The sequence below is a fragment of the Lathyrus oleraceus genome, chromosome 4 (assembly GCF_024323335.1).
Source record: "Lathyrus oleraceus cultivar Zhongwan6 chromosome 4, CAAS_Psat_ZW6_1.0, whole genome shotgun sequence".
In the NCBI taxonomy this organism is placed as follows: domain Eukaryota; kingdom Viridiplantae; phylum Streptophyta; class Magnoliopsida; order Fabales; family Fabaceae; genus Lathyrus; species Lathyrus oleraceus.
The window spans coordinates 370540904-370564374 of NC_066582.1; the positions used below are offsets into that span (position 1 = coordinate 370540904).

General features: G+C 36.7%; 2 protein-coding genes across 2 annotated transcripts; both read left to right on the plus strand.

Moving 5' to 3' along the window:
* The first annotated feature begins 3686 nt into the window (after nucleotides 1-3686).
* On the plus strand, nucleotides 3687-4526 carry LOC127137495 (U11/U12 small nuclear ribonucleoprotein 31 kDa protein). The gene has a single exon (XM_051063952.1). The coding sequence runs from the start codon at nucleotides 3687-3689 to the stop codon at nucleotides 4524-4526; it is 840 nt and encodes a 279-aa protein (XP_050919909.1).
* Nucleotides 4527-20669: 16143 nt separating this feature from the next.
* On the plus strand, nucleotides 20670-21567 carry LOC127137496 (U11/U12 small nuclear ribonucleoprotein 31 kDa protein). Its single transcript, XM_051063953.1, has one exon. It carries the CDS (start codon nucleotides 20670-20672, stop codon nucleotides 21501-21503), a length of 834 nt encoding a protein of 277 aa, XP_050919910.1. The 3' UTR covers nucleotides 21504-21567.
* Nucleotides 21568-23471: the final 1904 nt, after the last annotated feature.

A 23471-nucleotide genomic window follows, 5' to 3' on the forward strand; every position in this document is an offset into this window, starting at 1 on the left:
CAAACATTCCAATTTGGTCTACTTGGTTTATGAGCTATTCTTGATTGTTTTAATTAAAATTAAGATAACACTAATATTAGAAATATTTATTAGTTCGGTTTCGATTACTATTTTCAACTCTTCTTTTTCTCTTGTTATAATATTATAATTAGTTAAATGGTGGATTAATGGTTAACGTCAACAAATAATTTACTTTATTTTCTAATAAATAAGTTTGACGTTGGTCCAATACCAAATAGTCTTTCCCAAAAGTATATTAATTCTAAATGAATTCAAATTCACCGTATTTAAATAGTATTCTCTTAAAAATTATTTAATTTAATTTTGAATGAAAAGGAGAATAGTAAGCCTCCGCTTCACTATCTCTCGACTATTCGAACAATTGGCGTACGCCATATTGCTCGGATTTTCGTCATTCATTTAAAACCCTAAAACTCCATAAAATTAAAATCACTCCACCAATTAATTATAAATTCTAAAAGTTTTATTTTTAATAATTAATCTTTGAATGAAAAGGAGAATAGTGAGCATCCGCTTCTTTATCTCTCGATTATTCGAATAATTGGCGTACGCCATATTGCTCTGATTTTCGTCATTCAGTTAAAACCCTAATAATCATACAATTTCAAATCAATTTTTCAAATCAAACATAGGTTCTAAATTCAAATTATTTCTAAACTTCAACCATCATATTCAAATCATTTTCCAAATCAACTACAAATTCTAAAACATTTAATTCTAAATTTATGATAATAAAGAGGATAGGAGGCGTACGCCTCACTATCTTTCGATTATTCGAATAATTGGCGTACGCCACATTGCTCGAGTTTTTGTCATCAAACTTAAAACACAATCGAATAAACTCAAATCACCTCTTATATCAAACCCAATTTTACAAAATAAACTATACAACTTCAATAGAGAATGGGAGGCGTACGCCTCACCACTCCTTGATTATTTGAATAATTGGCGTACGCCACCTTGCTCAAATCATCGAAAAATCCAAACCTACCAACCCAAAATTCAAGCTATCTTCATAAATCGAATACAATATCTAAACATATCTTTTTACAATTTAAACCTCGGGTGATAAAATTTGGGAGGCGTACGCCTCACCGTCTCTCGATTATTTGTATAATTGGCGTCCGCCATATTGCCCAAATTATCGACTTCCGACTAAAACACGTTAAATAAACTTGGATAAGGGAATAGGTGGCGTACGCCTCGTTATTCTTTGAATAAGCAAGTAGGAGGCGTACGCCTCACTACCGTGCGTATTCAACATCCACAATCAAACTTTCAAAACAATTCGAACGAAAAGGGAATAGAAGGCGCACGCCTTATTATTCCTCAAAAGAATTGAACGATTGGTGTGCACCATATTGCTCAATCTTTCGTCGTTCCTCAAATCATCAACAAATCAAACCTAACTTCTCGCCCTCGAGCGATCGAAACCAATCAAATCCAGACACGTCAATTCAACTCGTCACCCCCGCGTGACGAAAACCCTTTAAAAAAGAACACTGTCAATTCTTTCTAATGCGCACAACAAACCAGTGCTAGAGCCTCCACCGAGAGTAGACAAGCCAGTGTTTAGCCGTTAGAACGCCGACCTACACAGTCGTTCATCAAAACAAAACACAACCAATATTCGTAGTAGCCCGAACTACGAATGCTCTGATTTCCTTATTGCACCATAAGGATACGTAGGCAGGAGATTGCTGTATCTTCGCGAGCACACTAATAAAAAACCTCCCATTTCCCCCATTCTGAGGTCTTCATCCACATCTATCATCAATTCTAATTACTCGAAGCAAGCAGATAAAGAGTCAATTAACAGTCAAATAGCAAAATCAGACTAAAAGGTTCCCGTTGAGTACAACGGACGCGAGGGGTGCTAATACCTTCCCCTTGCGTAATCGACTCCCGAACCCAAATATGGTTGCGACGACCATTATTCTTATTTCTAAAGGTTTTCTCGATATTTTCCTATTCCTTCATTGGAATAAATAAAGTTCGGTGGCGACCCTGTTTCGAACAACATTTTTTTTTCCGCGTCCTATCGCGAGGGATCGCATTATCATCTTTTTTTGAGGTGCGACAATTACATGCGACTCTATATGACTAATGCACAAATACAAGCTATTCCAAATCCTTTGATTCATAGTAAAATTGGTGTCCCCACAACGCCAATAAAGTGGATGAATTTTTTTGAAATGAGTCATCTTATGTCAAATGTATATGACTGAGTTTTAGTTTAGTTTACAAGACATAGTTTTTCGTAAATCGTTTTCCCTCTGCTAAGTTGCCCTCCAAATAATTTAAATGGCCGGGTTGTCTTGATTAGACAGATTGCTACTAAGATGCATTTTATACAAGCTTATTTGAAACGAGGGTGTCCTCTACCACCAACATTCGTAGAATGGAGAGAACGTCTTAAGGAAGAAACATCTGAGTGAGAACTTTGCTTTTTTGGATAGGATGCATGAGTTCTAGAAATTAAATGATGTTGAAAAATAATACAATAGAAAAAAGTCTAATGCGAAAAGTTCAATAAATTTAAAAATATGTCATCGATTTTGATGCATTTTAATCGTATGTACTTCTAATTTTGTTGATTCACTATGTTCATTTTTATTCTTATATCTTCATTTTAAGATGTCCAAACATAATCTAAGCGTATAAATAAAGCATTACTTTTGAAAACAAATTAATTGTTGAGTTTCTAGTAAGAGATGAGTCCTCTTCAATTCTGGACAAATTCTACATAAGAGTTTTTAAATGTTGTGAAACTGAAGTTATTAGACTAAGGTACTGCTTAAATTGATGCAATGAGATGATATGAAGTGATATGAGATGAAATAGAATAAGATTACATGGTTTGAGTTAATTAAAATCAGATCCTGTATAATAAAATTTTATTATTCTATTTTATTTCATTTCATCACTTTTCATTAGCATTGTTTCCCTTAGATATGAGGAATAAAAAATTACATCACTTTCTACTAGTATTGATCACTTTCTACGAGTATTGTTCCCTTTAATATGAGCAGAATGAAAATTTTCATCACTTTCCATCAGTATTGTTTCTCTTTTATATGAGCAGAATCAAAAACTTACTTTGTTTTTATCGCTAATTATTCAAATAATAAAGTAATAAAATTTCTATTTCACTCTATTCTATTTTTGCTAAATTTCAATAACTCTATTTATCTTAAGATATTAAAATATAATCTAAAATAATATAATAAAATTGTATATCTAAAGAACTAGAAATTTTTGTCTGAAAAAATCTAGCATCATACTAACAAAAAATTATTAAAATTTATATATGCAGATGGGTGGCTGACCAATTAAATAAAAAAATATTAAAACATAATAATTTTTAGTTTTATGCTATCTTTACAAGTACTCTGGCGGTGAGCAAGTTGTCCATTTACATATGGATAGTACTGCTTATAAAAAATAAGAATGGATAAAACCATATATAAAACCAATCCAAAATATCCGGATCCATGTCCAGATCCGCTTGGAGTTTCGCTTCACTTCTCTAGGGTTTCTCAAACGCATTATAGAATCTCTCCACTCTCAGATTTCCTCTATAGATTAAAGAAGCATCGGAGAACTAATTCCGTCGCCGGAAACCGAACACCGTTGCCGGAAACAAAAAACCTGAACCGAAAAAAATGTCAAGCAAGAAGAAACACAAACAAAAACACAGCGACAGCGATGAAGACGACGACGTTTTCTACTACCGCTACTGCGCTTCGTCCTCAACCCCCAACACCACCACCGGCACCACATCCAGTAATCAACCCCAATCAAAACCGAACAACAAAGGATCATCAATAGGAGGAACAGGTGAACCCTTAGCACCATCAAAATCGACGCTATACGTTTCTAATCTAGATTACTCCCTAACAAACTCCGATCTCCATACGCTCTTCTCTACTTTCGGCCGCATCGCGCGTGTAACTTTTCTCAAAGACCGTCACACGCGCCTAAGCCGCGGTGTCGCGTTTGTCCAATTCGTTTCTCGTAATGACGCCCAACGCGCCGTGGCAGAGATGAATAAGAAGATTCTCAATGGAAGGACACTAACTGCTTCTATTGCTACTGATAATGGACGTCCTCCGGAGTTTATTCGGAAGCGCGTGTACAATACTGAGACTGCTTTGTGTTATGAGTGTGGGGGGCATGGTCATTTGTCGTATGAGTGTCCTAAGAATCGGTTGGGGCCAAGGTCGCGGCCTCAGCCTAAGAAGCCGCGACGGGGATTTAGTGGGCTGAGGGATAAGGATGGGGAGGAGGAAGGTGATGAGGAGGAGGAGGAGGGTGGTCAGATTGCTGCGGAGCTGTTTGACGATAATTGGGCTTCTGTTGTGGATGATGAAGCGGGTGAAAGGTTGTTGGGGAGAAACAGAAATGATGATGAGGGTTTGGACAACAACAAGACGAAGAAGAAAGGGAAGAAAGCTGGGTATTTCAGTGATGAGAGTGATCATGATGATGATGATGGATCATGACTATGTAGCATTGACACTTCAGATTGAAGGTGTGTGTTTGGTATTCCGCATTACCGCATTATTCAACTAGTCCTGTGTGTGGTGTCTATATATGTGCCAGTGTTTCATAGATCTAAATGGCAATTTTTGGTTTTTATCAAGATATGGTGTAATTGATGAAATTGTTTATATGTTGTTGACTTGGTTGGATGTGTTTATGGTTTTGATCACAAGCACATGTTAGTTATTAGTGATTGTGGTAGTAATTAGTGATAGTGGTGGTGAATTGGTGATGAGCATTTTTGTGTATTCCATATTTTCATAGTTAATGAATGATGACAGACGAGTCTCTTATTTATCGGCTTAATTTAGCATTCGGTTTACCTGTAAAATAGAAAGGAAAAGCCTGTTCGTTATGTTTTTTATTTTGGTTAAGTTAAAACATGTAATGTAATCAAATTGTAACACCCTGGTTTACTTTATGCACATCTTGTTATCATATAAGTAAGGTTTTTAATTACAGTTGTGGTGGTTATGTTATGATATTTGATATGTAGAATATTGTAGTCAGATATAGCTGGATTTGATGTGGTTGTTGAGATCATGAAAAGCATAGGTTGTAGACTTGTAGTCACAATTACTGTCGCCGTTCTTGTGGAAAGCAGTTTAAAACCATGGGTAACAGTTCTTCTGATTACCTTTACTCTTTGATGTGTACTGAGCATTTTTATGCAGATTGATGAGTATTTCTCAAGTTTCTCTTAGAATGCTTAAATTGCTTCTCCCAGAGAAAATGTGGTATCCTTTTCATGCATAATCACTTGGCTGAGCTGGAGAATAATACCAATTTGTGCCTCACCCTCGACACTAGGCTTTAAATTATAGGTTTAATTATTCTGTAACTTTTTGAACCATGGGCTAATCTTGAATGTCATTGTAATGATATGTAGAAAAAGAAATTGGTTATTGTTATGCTATTTCCTTTCTTTCTGAATTATGGCTTTGAATCGGATTAGGTATAGTTATATTATATGGAGTTTGGGGTCAATTGTTAATGTTGTACTGTTGGTTTTAAGCATTGTTGGTTTTGGATATATCTATAACTCTGAAACCATATTCAGTTGACAATTATATATAACTGATAGATACCATATTCATGATTGTCTATATACTTTTGTATGCTCATATTTTTTACTAATTGAATCATTGTCTTATGGCACAAGTTAATCAAAATAGTAGAGTTCATATCCTTTATGAATAGGATTAACATGAAGCTTGATTACATAGTACGATAATTGTACTCAGATATAAAGATATTGGGAGTTTTGTGAAATTCAGGATATCGGTTTCTTGAATTTTGTTGAAGTTTGAGCAGATTCAAATAGGATTAATATGGGTGTTCTTGAAGAGGAAGTAGGTAAAAGTTTGGAATTTTTTTTCAAAATAATAATTATTTTTATTTTTTTTCAAAATAACTAATTATTTAAAAAAATTATCAAAATAACCAGGTTTGGTAGAGGATGCGTCAGATGAACTGGGGCACCCCCAATGCATAAAGAGGAGGCGTCAATAGAATTGGCGCATGCATTGCGCTCCTCACGAGGAGGCGCCACTAGCATTGGCGCATGCATTGCGCTCCTCATGAGGAGGCGCCAATACTAGTGGCGCCTGCATTGGGCCTCATGAGGAGGCGTCAATGCTAGTGGCGCCTAGGTGCATTTGGTTGTGTGGGCGCTAATTCATCTGGCTGCATGTGACGGTCATGTGGGCGTCAATCTCTCAAGCGCCCACATGTTTTGTCCGTCTCTATAAATACCACGCATTGGATGCAATATTTTTCACTCAAACTCATCTCCTAATACAATTCAACCACCATCAATTTCAATTTTCCCTGTTTCAACAATGTCTGCATACATTCAAAAACAAAGTGCTGATGTAATATTTTCTGCCGTTGCGGCTCCGGTACAGATTCGACTTTGGAACACAAATATGTTTGAACATCTTAATCGGACGTTGTACAGTTGGTTAGAGGGAGAAACTGGAGAGGGTGAACGGATTAGAAGAATACAATGGCTTGTGTCCACGTTCAACCAACACGGAGAATTACGCGAAATGGTGGATATTAAGACAGACCAAGACGCTCGTAGGATGATGCATTACATGTTCAAAATTGTTTTGCTGGTTGTAATTGCATAGTTCTTGTATTTGTTATAATTATATGTGTTACTGTTTATGCAATGGTACTTTCGGGACAGACGTCTAATATGAAATAAATTTAATTTTTCATATATTGCAATAGAGGTACATGTAAATTTATCTGGTTGTGCTCATTCTAACACTAGGACAATTATTACGATTATGACGTAGTTGACGACATGAACTACATAGTCTAACCATTTTGTTCGCCGTATCCATTTCGGTTCGAATTCCGATGCTGTTTGGGCGACCCTTTTTCTTCCTTCGCATAACTTCGTTGTGCCAGACGATGTCCCCTTGATATTCTGGCCAATAATCCTCTTTTGCCACTACGAAAAAACTAATTTTATAAACATTTGAAAGACTGACGATTTTGTAAACTTCAGATAACAAGTATGATGGATCCCTTCGAACCTTTGAGCATGCCGCAAGGACATGGGAGCGGGGGTACGAAAGGCTTGGAACTTTCTGCAGTCGCACTAACCTCTATCTATTTCGACTTTGTACTGTCCCATCGGCATGCCCTCATTGTGATCCATGGACTCGACAACACTAAACCAACCTTTACTTCGGTATAAGACCGTAACCACATGTGTGTTTGCTTTGGCAGCTTCATGTCTGATGAATTTCATCGAAGCATCACTGAACAACTGTCCAGATTGCAACACTGAACTCCATTTTAAGCGTCTGGTTTCAAACAACGCCCTTAGCCCTAAATATGTAGCATGCACCAAAGCGATTATTGGTAGGTTACGGATGCCATTGAAGACAGAGTTCATTGATTCCACAAAATTTGTTGTCATGTGGCCCCAACGTTGACCGTTGTCGTATGCCCCAGTCCACTTCTCCAAAGGAATACCATGGATCCACCGTACCGCATCTTCGTTTGACAATCTTATTTCCTTGCGGTAGTGTTTGAAAGAAGGTTCTGATAATGCGTAACCTACATTGACAACCTTCTTCCGCAACGTCTTATCTTTGATTTCCCGCATGAAATTCTGAGCAATATGTCTATTACATAACACATGTGTCGAAGGAGGATTTTGCTAGCCGTTGTCAATGTTATTATATGCACTGATGATTAAAGGGTGTCTGTCGGAGATCAAACATAAGTTAGGCTGAGGTGCAACGTGCAATCAGAGATTTCTTAGGAAAAAACTTCATCCCTCAGCAGTCTCCCCTTCAACTAGGGCAAAGACGATTGAAAAAATATTGATGTTCCCATCTTGTGCCACTACCATCAGTAACGTTCCTTTGTATTTTACGTACAACCATGTACCATCAGTTTGTATAATTGGTTTACAGAAAGAAAAACCTATGATACCTGGTTGATACACCCAGAATAGACGGTGAAATATTTTATTTCCAACAGCACATGTACCATCGGGTGTATAGGCGGACAATTTGTTTCCAGCTTGACAATTGTTCCGGGAGCATATTGTTTTAGAGCCAACAAGTATTTTGGAAGTTGTTTGTAAGACTCCTCCTAATTGCCAAACACCTTTAATGATGGATTGTCGCTAATAACAGATAATATTTCATCACATATTAGCTGAGAGCTTAATTTACGATGATCTTGGATTGGGTTTGTCAGCATGCATGTGTGATCTGGACCCATTGATCCAATCTCCCAAGACTCGCTCCTCTTCCGGTACGAAGCTGACAACATAAAAAGGCAGTGCTCATTCGGACAATAAACTTTATACCTCGATGCGTCAGTTCTGTCAACTCTGAAATCAGCTGATAGTTGCATGTGGAATTTCTTAATGACTCTTACACATTCCTCTTTTGTGAGAAATGTGTCTCCTTGTTTCAAAGATCCTTGCATCTGCACGTAAGGATTGTACCATACATCTGCTAAAGGTTCATCTGAACCCAAATTTAACCTTGTCATCTGTTGGGGTGGGCAGTATACATAACTTGTTGGTATTGGCTCCTCTTCCTCTTCAGCGTTCACCATCGAATCAACCATGATCTCAGATTCTTCTTCTTTGTCATCTAGAACATTCACCTCAGCTTGTCCGTCATCAGTCTCACAAAACACTTGTGACTGATCAATGTACAGAGACACCTGTTGTTGATGTGGTAATATATACAACTCTATATCGTTGTAACCAGATTGTTCGTGACTGACAAACATATGCTGAATATCATCATCATCTCGAATCTTCTTCTGATAAAATTTAACCTGGTTTTCTACAAACCAAACCGGATTTTTATAGATGATTTGGCCCACATTACTGCATTGCAATTTCTTTTCTATTCTTTGTTTCAGATGTGAAAAATTTGATCGTCGATTTATTGTAAACCGAGTTACCTCTGTGTTTCGAAAACAAAAACCGAACAACTGATGATCAAATATTTCACCTTCGACATGGGCACTGATCATGTAATGTTGTGTGGAAGACATTTTGTTGAAATATTAAATATGTAGATATCTTTAAGGGAATTGAATGCATTGCTAAGTTGTTCATCCACACAACATAAATAATGTTTCATTGCTAACTTGGTCGTTGCATTGATAACTTGGTCATTGTTTGTACAAACTTGACCATGCATGTAGTAGAAAGAATCAACCATGCAGAGAAAAGAGTGACAAGAACACACATGCGCCTGAGCCCTGAGATTCCCACCTAGGCGCCCATTCCCTAGGCGCCATAAAGTAACTGGGGCGCCAAAAGGATGGGTGCCTCTTCACAAAAATTGGTCTTATGCGCCACTAGGAAGGGCGCCCCTTCCCATTGCCCTACACTAAGGCGCCAAGAGGAAGGGAGCCTCTTCCTTGCATGTGAAGAATCACATGTAGGCGCCAAGAGGAATGGCGCATCTTCCCTTACATGTTGATTCTTCACATGCGCCTAGAAGAGATTCCTCACATGCTATCTCTCACATGCTTTCTGAAGTTTGTCATTCCCTTGTCTTCTCTTGCCATTCCATGCAACCAATCACATTCATCTTAGGTTGCAAACCTACTCACTCATTCATCTATAAATAGCCTCTCATATCAACAATATCAAATCATCTTCATCAATACTCAATTATATTCTTCTACCACACTTGTTTCCTCTACCACACTCAAGCTTTGCAAAATCAAATCATGTCTTTGTTGACTATGGGCGATGAACATAGAGGCACGCTCGAGAATATATCGGCATTTGTATGTCATCTCTCTCTTTTTACTTTTTCTTTTTTTAGTCTTATACCTTTATTATCTATGTTTTTCTTACTTCTTATAGAGTTGTGCTTGTTGATTATGTATTTCTTCTTCTAATTGCATTTTCTTACTTTTTTATTATTAGGATCCGAAGCGGTTTAGATGTCGTGTACATGAATATTTACCCCACGATCCTTTAATAGAACCATATATTAGAGGATGTGGATTTGGAAATCTACTCAACATTGTTTCGTACTCGGTGGACTACAAGTTCATTCTAACTTTGTTGGAGAGGTGGAGACCCGAGACCCACACATTTCACCTTCCGATTGGTGAGTGTACCGTCACACTTGAGGACGTGTACATGTTGTTGGGTCTCCGTATAGATGGAAAGGCAGTGAATGATCGAGTTAACCAAGACAACAATATCTGCAATGAATTATTGGGTGCCCATTTGCTAGACGACGAAACTGAGGGAGACACGTCCGGTCAAGCAAGGGGGCAAGGTATAAGTTTAAAATACCTTAAACAATATTATGCCAGTATAGTAATTCCCGACGATTCAACCGAGTATGAGAAAATAATAAAAGCTTGGTGTTATATTATGATTTTATTTGATAATTTTTTGTTTCCAGAAAGTACAGGTAATTTTGTAAATATAATGTATTTACCTTTATTACGCAACATTAATAAGGTAAACACTTATAGTTAGGGTTCAGCTGTATTGGCCCATCTATATAGTGCAATGTATAGAACTACAAAAAAGAATACCTATATTTTTTTTCATGTGCGTATTTGCTTCAAGCTTGGGGTTGGTCAAGAATGTCGTCGCTCGCCCCGATAAATGAGCGCCCATTCGTGTTCCCGTTTGCAACCAAGTAAGTCTAACACTTTACCATTCACCATTTAGTTAATTATATTTTATATTATAATTAATAGTAAATAATATTTTTCACTTCTTTTTTATCTTAGGTGGTCAGTAAGGGGAATGAACTACAACAGGTGTCTGAAACACGCTATTGTAGTCTATCGAAATCTATTGGACCACATTGGACATGACGATGTAATAATCCTACCCAACTATATTTTAATTTAAAAATACTTCTCAAATTATTTTCCATCTAATCGTTTCGTATTGTTTTACAGTTTGTCTGGAGGCCATATCTGGGTCTGGATCATGATGTGAACCATGACGATGCTGCAGTTTGGACAACGAAGACACCGGTTATCCGATTCACTATGGTGGAAATGCACCAGAGTGACCGGGTCAAACTGCAGTTCTGAATGCTACAACAGATTCCAGAATCTCCCACGTGTTTGGGGAATTGACATCAAAAAAGGGTTGATGCACAATGGGATTATTCTGATTGGAGAGACTTTGCAAAAGACATGTGTCGTCCATAGAGGAATCAAAGACAACACATCTTGAACGAACCAGATATCCATGGTGCAAGACCGACTCAACAAAATATATGGCATGGTTTAGATCGGTAACAACTCAACAATTTGTATCTGAGCCGCGGTATTTGATGGATCCACGCCAACATGCTTCGTCATCGTATGCCCCACAACAATTCACCACCCAACACCAATGTGAACCCACCCAAACCCAACAACCAACCATACAACATCAACCAACCACATACACACAACAACCAAACACCCAACATCGCAACCCGTTCATGCCAACCACCCAACAACCAACCATCCAACGTCGCAATCCATTCATACCTCTCACTCAAACACAAAACCAAGAATCAAACCCCACAACCACAACTGTCTATAGCCCAGATGATTCATATGGGTCACTTCATCGTAGCCCCCCATCAATAACACCCAACCATTGTTTAACTATAGTCGCCCCAGAAACCATTGCTTTGTTTCCAAAACGACTCAATGACCCAATTTGGGCAACTATATCGTCCCCAATTCACTAAACCACAACGCCCTAACTACGATGACATGGGCACCGAACTCCATTACGGAAGAGCCGTTGGCCAGAGCCCCTCCGGATATTGGGAGCAAATGATGACACATCTATCAAATACCGCTGGAACTTCCGTTGGACCTTCCAACCAACCATCGCTCGATCAGGTCAGCACACAAAGACCCCAAACACCTCAAGAAAATCGTGGAAGACCTAGGAGATAAACTAACGCACCGGGATGTGGAACAGGGGGACGTTATAATCGGACGGGTCATTAGTTTATTGTCAGTCCAATGTAACCAATTATTACATCATCAATGAATTTTTTTTTCATTACTATTTCTTTTTTATTAAATAATAAAAATTAAATATTAATAATTAAAAAAAATAGCAGGGGGTGTATGCGCCAGATGAATTGGCGCATACACCAATCAAACATACATAGGCGCCACTAACATTGGCGCCTCCTCATGAGGCCCAATGTAGGCGCCACTAGCATTGGCGCCTCCTCACGAGGAGTCTAATGCATGCGTCAATGCTATTGGCGCCTCCTCTTCATGCATTGGGGGTACGTCAATTCATCTGCCGCATCCTCTATCAAACCTGATTATTTTGGTAATATTTTTGAATAATTGGTTATTTTGGAATTATTTTTGAAAATAATGGTTATTTTGAAAAAAATTTCTAAAAGTTTGTTTTAATATATTTGTAATATTTTAATACAATAAAATAAAAAATAAAATTAATTATAAAAACAATGATATATTTGATTAGTTCATAAATGTCTATTGATTGCTTACTCATTCCATCCTAAAATAAGAATAGTTTAAGGTTTTTATAAATTGTCATAAATGTATAGGAGAATAATGACTTGAAAGAAGTTTTAATTATTTAATGGCATTCTGAAAGAAATTGATATTGAAAAAGTAAAATGATGTTTATTTTGAGATAAATTTTGTTTGGTAAAATAATTTTGAAATGAAGTACCTCTCTAATGAAAGTAAAGTTTTGAAAACTAAAAATAATGCAGCGTTGTTCAATAGCGAACCAAAATATTAGTTTTAAAAATTGGAGAGTAAAAAAATATAATTTTAGCAAAATAGAAGATAAATAAATAAATTTAAGTCAGTAATTTTAAAAGTATTTGTTTTTTAAATTATGAATTTATATTGTGAAAAGTAATCTAATAATTTTAGATGTAATTGATGGTAATAAATTCAGAATTTGAAATTTAAATTCTTTGAAATATAAAATATAATATATATTTTTGGTGACGATTAGGGCTTTCATTGATAGAATTTTTTTGGTGACAACTCAGAATTTGAAATGTATATTCTTTTAAATTCAGAATGTAAGTAAATAGTTTTTTTTGGGGACGTTTCAGAATTTGAAACTTAAACTATTTAACTCATATAATAAAAATAATAATTTTTTAAGTTTGTTTAATCAAATATATATTTATTTATTAGTAAAATGGGAGGATCAAAGGTCTAAAATGAGGAGACATTAGGCAGCATGTCTCATAGACATTTGAACCGTTACTAAAAAAATTATCATCGAATCAGATACAACCATCAAAACTGGACAAATCTAGTTTGGTTAAAAAATCAGCACACTTAATAGTTTTTCTAAAAATGTGAATGAATGCACTTCTTTAAAATGCTGAAGGAGAAGAAGAATATGCCTAGCCAAAGTCGAACCTTGTTTAGACTTCAAAGGCGACCCTTGGAGAGCATCTGCTACTGTCTTTTTGCCATCTTGAACAATAAGGTTCTTGAAATCTCTCTTCCAAGCAAGCTCCAAACCCATAAGGACACCCCAGAATTCTGTAGCAAGACTATTGCAATCACCAATAGTCTTATGAAAGCCACAAAGTTATCTTTCTTGACTGTCACGAAAAACACCCCCACACTTAGTAAGCAATCTGCTAGTGGTAGCCCCGTCAGAATTAAAACAAACCCCGAAGGTGTGAAAAACATAAGAAAGGGGGTTTGAATTGAGTTTTATAAAACAAAAGTTTTTTACCAACTCAAGAACACCACTTAAAAGTTAATAACAAAGAGATAAAAACAAAAGTATTTTATTATCGTTCGCTTGAAACTCAAAGCTACTATAGTCCACCCTCCATAGTGATGTCACCTTATACACACAGATTTAATCCACTATAATCAACTGATTAGAATAATCACAAAGAAGCTTTTGTTTATTAAGTGGATCACTGGATTAAGATGCATATTATTGTTATTCATTCATTGAGCATGGTACATGTCATTGTAGTCAATGACATCATCTACTCCATGCATAGGTTGCCTCGAAGGCTCACGTCTCATTAATTCAAGATTATAAAAAGCATCATTTGGTTCATAAGTACAAATTGATTCATATCAACAAGTCCTTTTGGCCGACCTACAAGATTGGTGCATTATTATGGTCCATCACGTCTCATGGCGAGCATTCTTATTAAATGAGCATTTTTTTCTACTCATCTCGGGCCACGTCTAAAGAGCTATTTAACGGATGGCCTAGGATTTGCATTTCCTGGTCCTGACTTGAGAAAATTTCCTGAGGATTTAGATTCAATGTCTTTTAATTCCTATAAGAAAGAAAATGAAACAGTTTTCTATGGACTTCATAATAATGTTACTTTTGATCAAAAAATACAAATTTAGATGTACAAAACCATTCTTTTTCCATATGGGCACGATCCTTCTGAGAATAAATTTTGTAAGGGGCATAGTTTACAGTTATATTGGTAGACCTCATGATTTACACACAGCCATGGCCTATGATCTAAAGACTTGAGGACATTACAATAAAAAAGTATATAAGCTTAAAACATCATGACAGTTGACCACGACAACTCCATGCACTCTCTTCACCAAAACACTTCCAGAAGCAGTAAACTTGGTATCATGAGTGAAACCTGCAGGATTCAAAGAAACAATGAGTAAGGATTTTCCCAAAGAGATTATGATCAAAAGAAGAAAAACTGTCACAAGCTGCCGAACGGCAAAACAGCAAAAACAAGCCGTCACACCCAAAAAACAAAAAACGGCTACAGACGCAAGTTCAGAGTATTCCTCCCACAGCAGGCCATGTTGCAGACCTTGGCAACATGATTGTCCTTCAATGGCAGGATGGTTAACAACTCCAAGACAGATGATTCAGTTCCAGAATGTTGATGTTAATAACTGGATAGGGATTTGGTCGGTAGCAGAGATGTTAAACAATCGAGAAAACTAACATGCTAAACACAGTTGAGAGTATCTCTTAGCCTACACTTGGAAATGAGGATACATTTAAAGATTCACCTTTTTGGGACATAAGGTTTAGCTATAGCGGCAGGACCATTGCATTATGAATCATCAATTAAAGACGGGATTGGTTTAAACGCCATAATGCTCCAAACCAAAACAGTGCCAGGGTATGCTTCAAAAAAAAACCTGTTACAATAGAACCTATTATCAGAGAACCATGACAGATGCTGAACCATGACAAGAAGAAACCTGTTACCAAACCATCTAACCTTGATCAAATATACGATCTAAAAACTGCACAAACCACTACTGCATCACCAAGCATAGCAACCCACAAATCAGCTCACGCACAAGCAAAGTATCCAAAACAAAAATAATCATTACCATAGCAAAATTTCATTCAAACTTCTAACACAATAGCTAACAACATCACATTCCAAGTTAACAGGTTTTCAGCATATGACTAACCTCATGGTAATAGAATCACAGGAGCAATCATGACTACCACCATGTAAAACACAGCAGACTAGCAATCCAAGCTCAGCCATCAACAAGGTTAACATCCATACAAGTATCATCAAGCATCCTGAATATCATTCAGATCACCTACCAAATACCAAACCAAGTATCAAACATGGCATCAATTTAATGGTCATAAGACTTGTAAGCACACAATTGTTATGATAAACCAAAGGCAAAGATTCACAGGATTCGAAAATACTTGAGCAGCAATTCATACCTAAATGTATTAAGTCCTCACATCAGCAAAAACGGAAGAAGTGTTGTGAATCGAAGTTGAGAAGTCATCAATTAAGGTTAAAATATATGCCAGTAAATACCAATTTCCTTACCTCAATTGTTGAAGGTTTCACCGCAGTAAAAACTAGATGGGAGATTCAGTGAAGACGGCCACGCATTTGGAGATTTTTTGGGACCACAATCAAATCCGTTTCCTACCACATTTACATTGGTCCCCACCAAAATCTAAAGAAAGATTTGATGCTAACGGAATGATTCCTTTTTGCACCATCTGCCAAGGATCCACACACGATTTTGGGGAGCTCATTTCACTCTATAAAAAGGAAAGCTAATCGATTGAAAAAGGAGAGAAGAAAAATACCGTCACTCTGCTGAAATCCCAAACGAACCTTACACCGAAAAGCTCCGCTAAAACTCTGTATTTCAACTCTGATTTTCACACTGAAAATCAGGGTTTGAAGAGCTTGACCCCTTCAATCGCGTGCAAAAGGAAATGACAATCAATTAGAGGAGAAAGTCAGAATCAGACAGAAAACAAGGAGTGGATACAGAAGGATAGAAAGAAAAGGAAGAAACTTGAAACAACAAGCAAAAGAAGAGGGACAACGTCATACATACTCACCGAAGGTAATCATGGCCGTCAGGTCTTCGTCGGGGCTACGATGCTCCGGCGGAATCTTTCCCTTTTATTTTGCTTTAAAGTGCTTTGACCTTGTATTTTGACTCGTTAATTTCTGTTGTTGATTGTGATATAGAAAACGGGTTAGAAGCTAAGATTAGGTTTTCCTTTGAGGTTCCGATTCGCTACTGTTTTCTAGATCCCGTCGAGGATTTGGAGGTTTGAGGGGATTGTGGTCGTTTGTCACGTTGGAATTTTTGAACTTCATGTTCGAGTCCTGGTTTGTTTGAGGATGAACACCGAAGGGTGTTCATCGGTTTCCTTTCAAAAATTTTTTCTCTCTCTGCAGTTTTGGATTGGGACCATGCACACGATTTAATAGGGAGAGGATATTTTCCAGAAAGAATGAAGAGTCGTTTTAAGAGAGAGAGACAAAATTATTTTGATTTATTTCTTTGCTTTAAGGGGTGATTGTTTCTTCTTTTAAAATATTATTAAGAGTAAATTAATGTTATTGATGATAGATACTTGGGTGCTGTCAGATTATGTTCCCAAAATCTTTATGATGTTATCAATGAACAATGATGCGCGTGGCGGTAGGTAAACCGAGGCCAACCTTTTCTCTTCTCGGCGGTACCACTTGGCTGAGTAGGAGAGGATTTTGGGCCTTGTGGCCCATCCCGAAAATAACACTACTTTAAGTCCCTTGGGCCTTCTTTGATCCAATGTTTAGGGCCTAACTTTTTATTTATTTCCCAAACATTCCAATTTGGTCTACTTGGTTTATGAGCTATTCTTGATTATTTTAATTAAAATTAAGATAACACTAATATTAGAAATATTTATTAGTTCGGTTTCGATTACTATTTTCAACTCTTCTTTTTATCTTGTTATAATATTATAATTAGTTAAATGGTGGATTAATGGTTAACGTCAACAAATAATTTACTTTATTTTCTAATAAATAAGTTTGACGTTGGTCCAATACCAAATAGTCTTTCCCAAAAGTATATTAATTCTAAATAAATTCAAATTCACCGTATTTAAATAGTATTCTCTTAAAAATTATTTAATTTAATTTTGAATGAAAAGGAGAATAGTAAGCCTATCTCTCGACTATTCGAACAATTGGCGTACGCCATATTGCTCGGATTTTCGTCATTCATTTAAAACCCTAATAATCATACAATTTCAAATCAATTTTTCAAATCAAACATAGGTTCTAAATTCAAATTATTTCTAAACTTCAACCATCATATTCAAATCATTTTCCAAATCAACTACAAATTCTAAAACATTTAATTCTAAATTTATTATAATAAAGAGGATAGGAGGCGTACGCCTCACTATCTTTCGATTATTCGAATAATTGGCGTACGCCACATTGCTCGAGTTTTTGTCATCAAACTTAAAACACAATCGAATAAACTCAAATCACCTCTTATATCAAACCCAATTTTACAAAATAAACTATACAACTTCAATAGAGAATGGGAGGCGTACGCCTCACCACTCCTTGATTATTTGAATAATTGGCGTACGCCACCTTGCTCAAATCATCGACAAATCCAAACCTACCAACCCAAAATTCAAGCTATCTTCATAAATCGAATACAATATCTAAAAATATCTTTTTACAATTTAAACCTCGGGTGATAAAAGATGGGAGGCGTACGCCTCACCGTCTCTCGATTATTTGGATAATTGGCGTACGCCATATTGCACAAATTATCGACTTCCGACTAAAACACGTTAAATAAACTTGGATAAGGGAATAGGTGGCGTACGCCTCGTTATTCTTTGAATAAGCAAGTAGGAGGCGTACGCCTCACTACCGTGCGTATTCAACATCCACAAACAAACTTTCAAAACAATTCGAACGAAAAGGGAATAGAAGGCGCACGCCTTATTATTCCTCGAAAGAATTGAACGATTGGTGTACACCATATTGCTCAATCTTTCGTCGTTCCTCAAATCATCAACAAATCAAACCTAACTTCTCGCCCTCGAGCGATCGAAACCAATCAAATCCAAACACGTCAATTCAACTCGTCACCCCCGCGTGACCAAAACCCTTTCAAAAAGAACACTGTCAATCCTTTCTAATGCGCACAACAAACCAGTGCTAGAGCCTCCACCGAGAGTAGACAAGCCAGTGTTTAGCCGTTAGAACGCCGACCTACACAGTCGTTCATCAAAACAAAACACAACCAATATTCGTAGTAGCCCGAACTACGAATGCTCTGATTTCCTTATTGCACCATAAGGATACGTAGGCAGGAGATTGCTGTATCTTCGCGAGCACACTAATAAAAAACCTCCCATTTCCCCCATCCTGAGGTCTTCATCCACATCTATCATCAATTCTAATTACTCGAAGCAAGCAGATAAACAGTCAATTAACAGTCAAATAGCAAAATCAGACTAAAAGGTTCCCGTTGAGTACAACGGACGTGAGGGGTGCTAATACCTTCCCCTTGCGTAATCGACTCCCGAACCCGAATATGGTTGCGACGACCATTATTCTTATTTCTAAAGGTTTTCTCGATATTTTCCTATTCCTTCATTGGAATAAATAAAGTTCGGTGGCGACTCTGTTTCGAACAACATTTTTTTTCCGCGTCCTATCGCGAGGGATCGCATTATCATCTTTTTTTGAGGTGCGACAATTACATGCGACTCTATATGACTAATGCACAAATACAAGCTATTCAAAATCCTTTGATTCTTAGTAAAATTGGTGTCCCCACAACGACAATAAAGTGGATGAATTTTTCTGAAATGAGTCATCTTATATCAAATGTATATGACTGAGTTTTAGTTTAGTTTACAAGACATAGTTTTTTGTAAATCGTTTTCCCTCTGCTAAGTTGCCCTCCAAATAATTTAAATGGTCGGGTTGTCTTGATTAGACAGATTGCTACTAAGATGCATTTTATACAAGCTTATTTGAAACGAGGGTGTCCTCTACCACCAACATTCGTAGAATGGAGAGAACGTCTTAAGGAAGAAACATCTGAGTGAGAACTTTGCTTTTTTGGATAGGATGCATGAGTTCTAGAAATTAAATGATGTTGAAAAATAATACAATAGAAAAAAGTCTAATGCGAAAAGTTCAATAAATTTAAAAAGATGTCATCGATTTTGATGCATTTTAATCGTATGTACTTCTAATTTTGTTGATTCACTATGTTCATTTTTATTCTTATATCTTCATTTTAAGATGTCCAAACATAATCTAAGCGTATAAATAAAGCATTACTTTTGAAAACAAATTAATTGTTGAGTTTCTAGTAAGAGATGAGTCCTCTTCAATTCTGGACAAATTCTACATAAGAGTTTTTAAATGTTGTGAAACTGAAGTTATTAGACTAAGGTTTTGCTTAAATTGATGCAATGAGATGATATGAAGTGATATGAGATGAAATAGAATAAGATTACATTGTTTGAGTTTATTAAAATCAGATCCAGTATAATAAAATTTTATTATTCTATTTTATTTCATTTCATCACTTTTCATTAGCATTGTTTCCCTTAGATATGAGGAATAAAAAATTACATCACTTTCTACTAGTATTGATCACTTTCTACGAGTATTGTTCCCTTTAATATGAGCAGAATGAAAATTTTCATCACTTTCCATCAGTATTGTTTCTCTTTTATATGAGCAGAATCAAAAACTTACTTTGTTTTTATCGCTAATTATTCAAATAATAAAGTAATAAAATTTCTATTTCACTCTATTCTATTTTTGCTAAATTTCAATAACTCTATTTATCTTAAGATATTAAAATATAATCTAAAATAATATAATAAAATTGTATATCTAACGAACTAGAAATTTTTGTCTTAAAAAATCTAGCATCATACTAACAAAAAATTATTAAAATTTATATATGCAGATGGGTGGCTGACCAATTAAATAAAAAAATATTAAAACATAATAATTTTTAGTTTTATGCTATCTTTACAAGTACTCTGGCGGTGAGCAAGTTGTCCATTTACATATGGATAGTACTGCTTATAAAAAAATAAGAATGGATAAAACCATATATAAAACCAATCCAAAATATCCGGATCCATGTCCAGATCCGCTTGGAGTTTCGCTTCACTTCTCTAGGGTTTCTCAAACGCATTATAGAATCTCTCCACTCTCAGATTTCCTCTATAGATTAAAGAAGCATCGGAGAACTAATTCCGTCGCCGAAAACCGAACGCCGTTGCCGGAAACAAAAAACCTGAACCGAAAAAAATGTCAAGCAAGAAGAAACACAAACGAAAACACAGCGACATCGATGAAGACGACGACGTTTTCTACTACCGCTACTGCGCTTCGTCCTCAACCCCAGACACCACCACCGACACCACATCCAGTAATCAACCCCAATCAAAACCGAACAACAAAGGATCATCAATAGGAGGAACAGGTGAACCCTTAGCACCATCAAAATCGACGCTATACGTTTCTAATCTAGATTACTCCCTAACAAACTCCGATCTCCATACGCTCTTCTCTACTTTCGGCCGCATCGCGCGTGTAACCGTTCTCAAAGACCGTCACACGCGCCTAAGCCGCGGTGTCGCGTTTGTCCAATTCGTTTCTCGTAATGACGCCCAACGCGCCGTGGCGGAGATGAATAAGAAGATTCTCAATGGAAGGACTCTAACTGCTTCTATTGCTGCTGATAATGGACGTGCTCCAGAGTTTATTCGGAAGCGCGTGTACAATACTGAGACTGCTTTGTGTTATGAGTGTGGGGGGCATGGTCATTTGTCGTATGAGTGTCCTAAGAATCAGTTGGGGCCGAGGCCGCGGCCTCAGCCTAAGAAGCCGCGACGGGGATTTAGTGGGCTGAGGGATAGGGATGGGGAGGAGGAAGGTGATGAGGAGGAGGAGGAGGGTGGTCAGATTGCTGCGGAGCAGTTTGACGATAATTGGGCTTCTGTTGTGGATGATGAAGCGGGTGAAAGGTTGCTGGGGAGAAACAGAAATGATGATGAGGGTTTGGACAACAACAAGACGAAGAAGAAAGGGAAGAAAGCTGGGTATTTCAGTGATGAGAGTGATCATGATGATGATGATTGATCATGACTATGTAGCATTGACACTTCAGATTGAAGGTGTGTGTTTGGTATTCCGCATTACCGCATTATTCAACTAGTCCTGTGTGTCGTGTCTATATATGTGCCAGTTTTTCATAGATCTAAATGGCAATTTTTTGTTTTTATCAAGATATGGTGTAATTGATGAAATTGTTTATATGTTGTTGGCTTGGTTGGATGTGTTTATGGTTTTGATCACAAGCACATGTTAGTTATTAGTTATTGTGGTAGTAATTAGTGATAGTGGTGGTGAATTGGTGATGAGCATTTTTGTGTATTCCATATTTTCATAGTTAATGAATGATGACAGACGAGTCTCTTATTTATCGGCTTAATTTAGCATTCGGTTTACCTGTAAAACAGAAAGGAAAAGCCTGTTCGTTATGTTTTTTTTTTTGGTTCAGTTAAAACATGTAATGTAATCAAATTGTAACACCCTGGTTTACTTTATGCACATCTTGTTATCATATAAGTAAGGTTTTTAATTACAGTTGTGGTGGTTATGTTATGATATTTGATATGTAGAATATTGTAGTCAGATATAGCTGGATTTGATGTGGTTGTTGAGATCTTGAAAAGCATAGGTTGTAGACTTGTAGTCACAATTACTGTCGCCGTTCTTGTGGAAAGCAGTTTAAAACCATGGGTAACAGTTCTTCTGATTACCTTTACTCTTTGATGTCTACTGAGCATTTTTATGCAGATTGATGAGTATTTCTCAAGTTTCTCTTAGAATGCTTAAATTGCTTCTCCCAGAGAAAATGTGGTATCCTTTTCATGCATAATCACTTGGCTGAGCTGGAGAATAATACCAATTTGTGCCTCACCCTCGACACTAGGCTTTAAATTATAGGTTTAATTATTCTGTAACTTTTTGAACCATGGGCTAATCTTGAATGTCATTGTAATGATATGTAGAAAAAGAAATTGGTTATTGTTATGCTATTTCCTTTCTTTCTGAATTATGGCTTTGAATCGGATTAAGTATAGTTATATTATATGGAGTTTGGGGTCAATTGTTATTGTTGCGCTGTTGGTTTTAAGCATTGCTGGTTTTGGATATATCTATAACTCTGAAACCATATTCAGTTGACAGTTATATATAACCGATAGATACCATATTCATGATTGTCTATATACTTTTGTATGCTCATATTTTTTACTAATTGAATCATTGTCTTATGGCACAAGTTAATGAAAATAGTAGAGTTCATATCCTCTATGAATAGGATTAACATGAAGCTTGATTACATAGTACGATAATTGTACTCAGATATAAAGATATTGGGAGTTTTGTGAAATTCAGGATATCGGTTTCTTGAATTTTGTTGAAGTTTGAGCAGATTCAAATAGGATTAATATGGGTGTTCTTGAAGAGGAAGTAGGTAAAAGTTTGGAATTTTTTTCAAAATAATAATATTTTTATTTTTTTTTCAAAATAACTAATTATTTAAAAAAATTATCAAAATAACCAGGTTTGGTAGAGGATGCGTCAGATGAACTGGGGCACCCCCAATGCATAAAGAGGAGGCGTCAATAGCATTGGCGCATGCATTGCGCTCCTCACGAGGAGGCGCCACTAGCATTGGCGCATGCATTGCGCTCCTCATGAGGAGGCGCCAATACTAGTGGCGCCTGCATTGGGCCTCATGAGGAGGCGTCAATGCTAGTGGCGCCTAGGTGCATTTGGTTGTGTGGGCGCTAATTCATCTGGCTGCATGTGATGGTCATGTGGGCGTCAATCCCTCAAGCGCCCACATGTTTTGTCCGTCTCTATAAATACCACGCATTGGATGCAATATTTTTCACTCAAACTCATCTCCTAATACAATTCAACCACCATCAATTTCAATTTTCCCTGTTTCAACAATGTCTGCATACATTCAAAAACAAAGTGCTGATGTAATATTTTCTGCCGTTGCGGCTCCGGTACAGATTCGACTTTGGAACA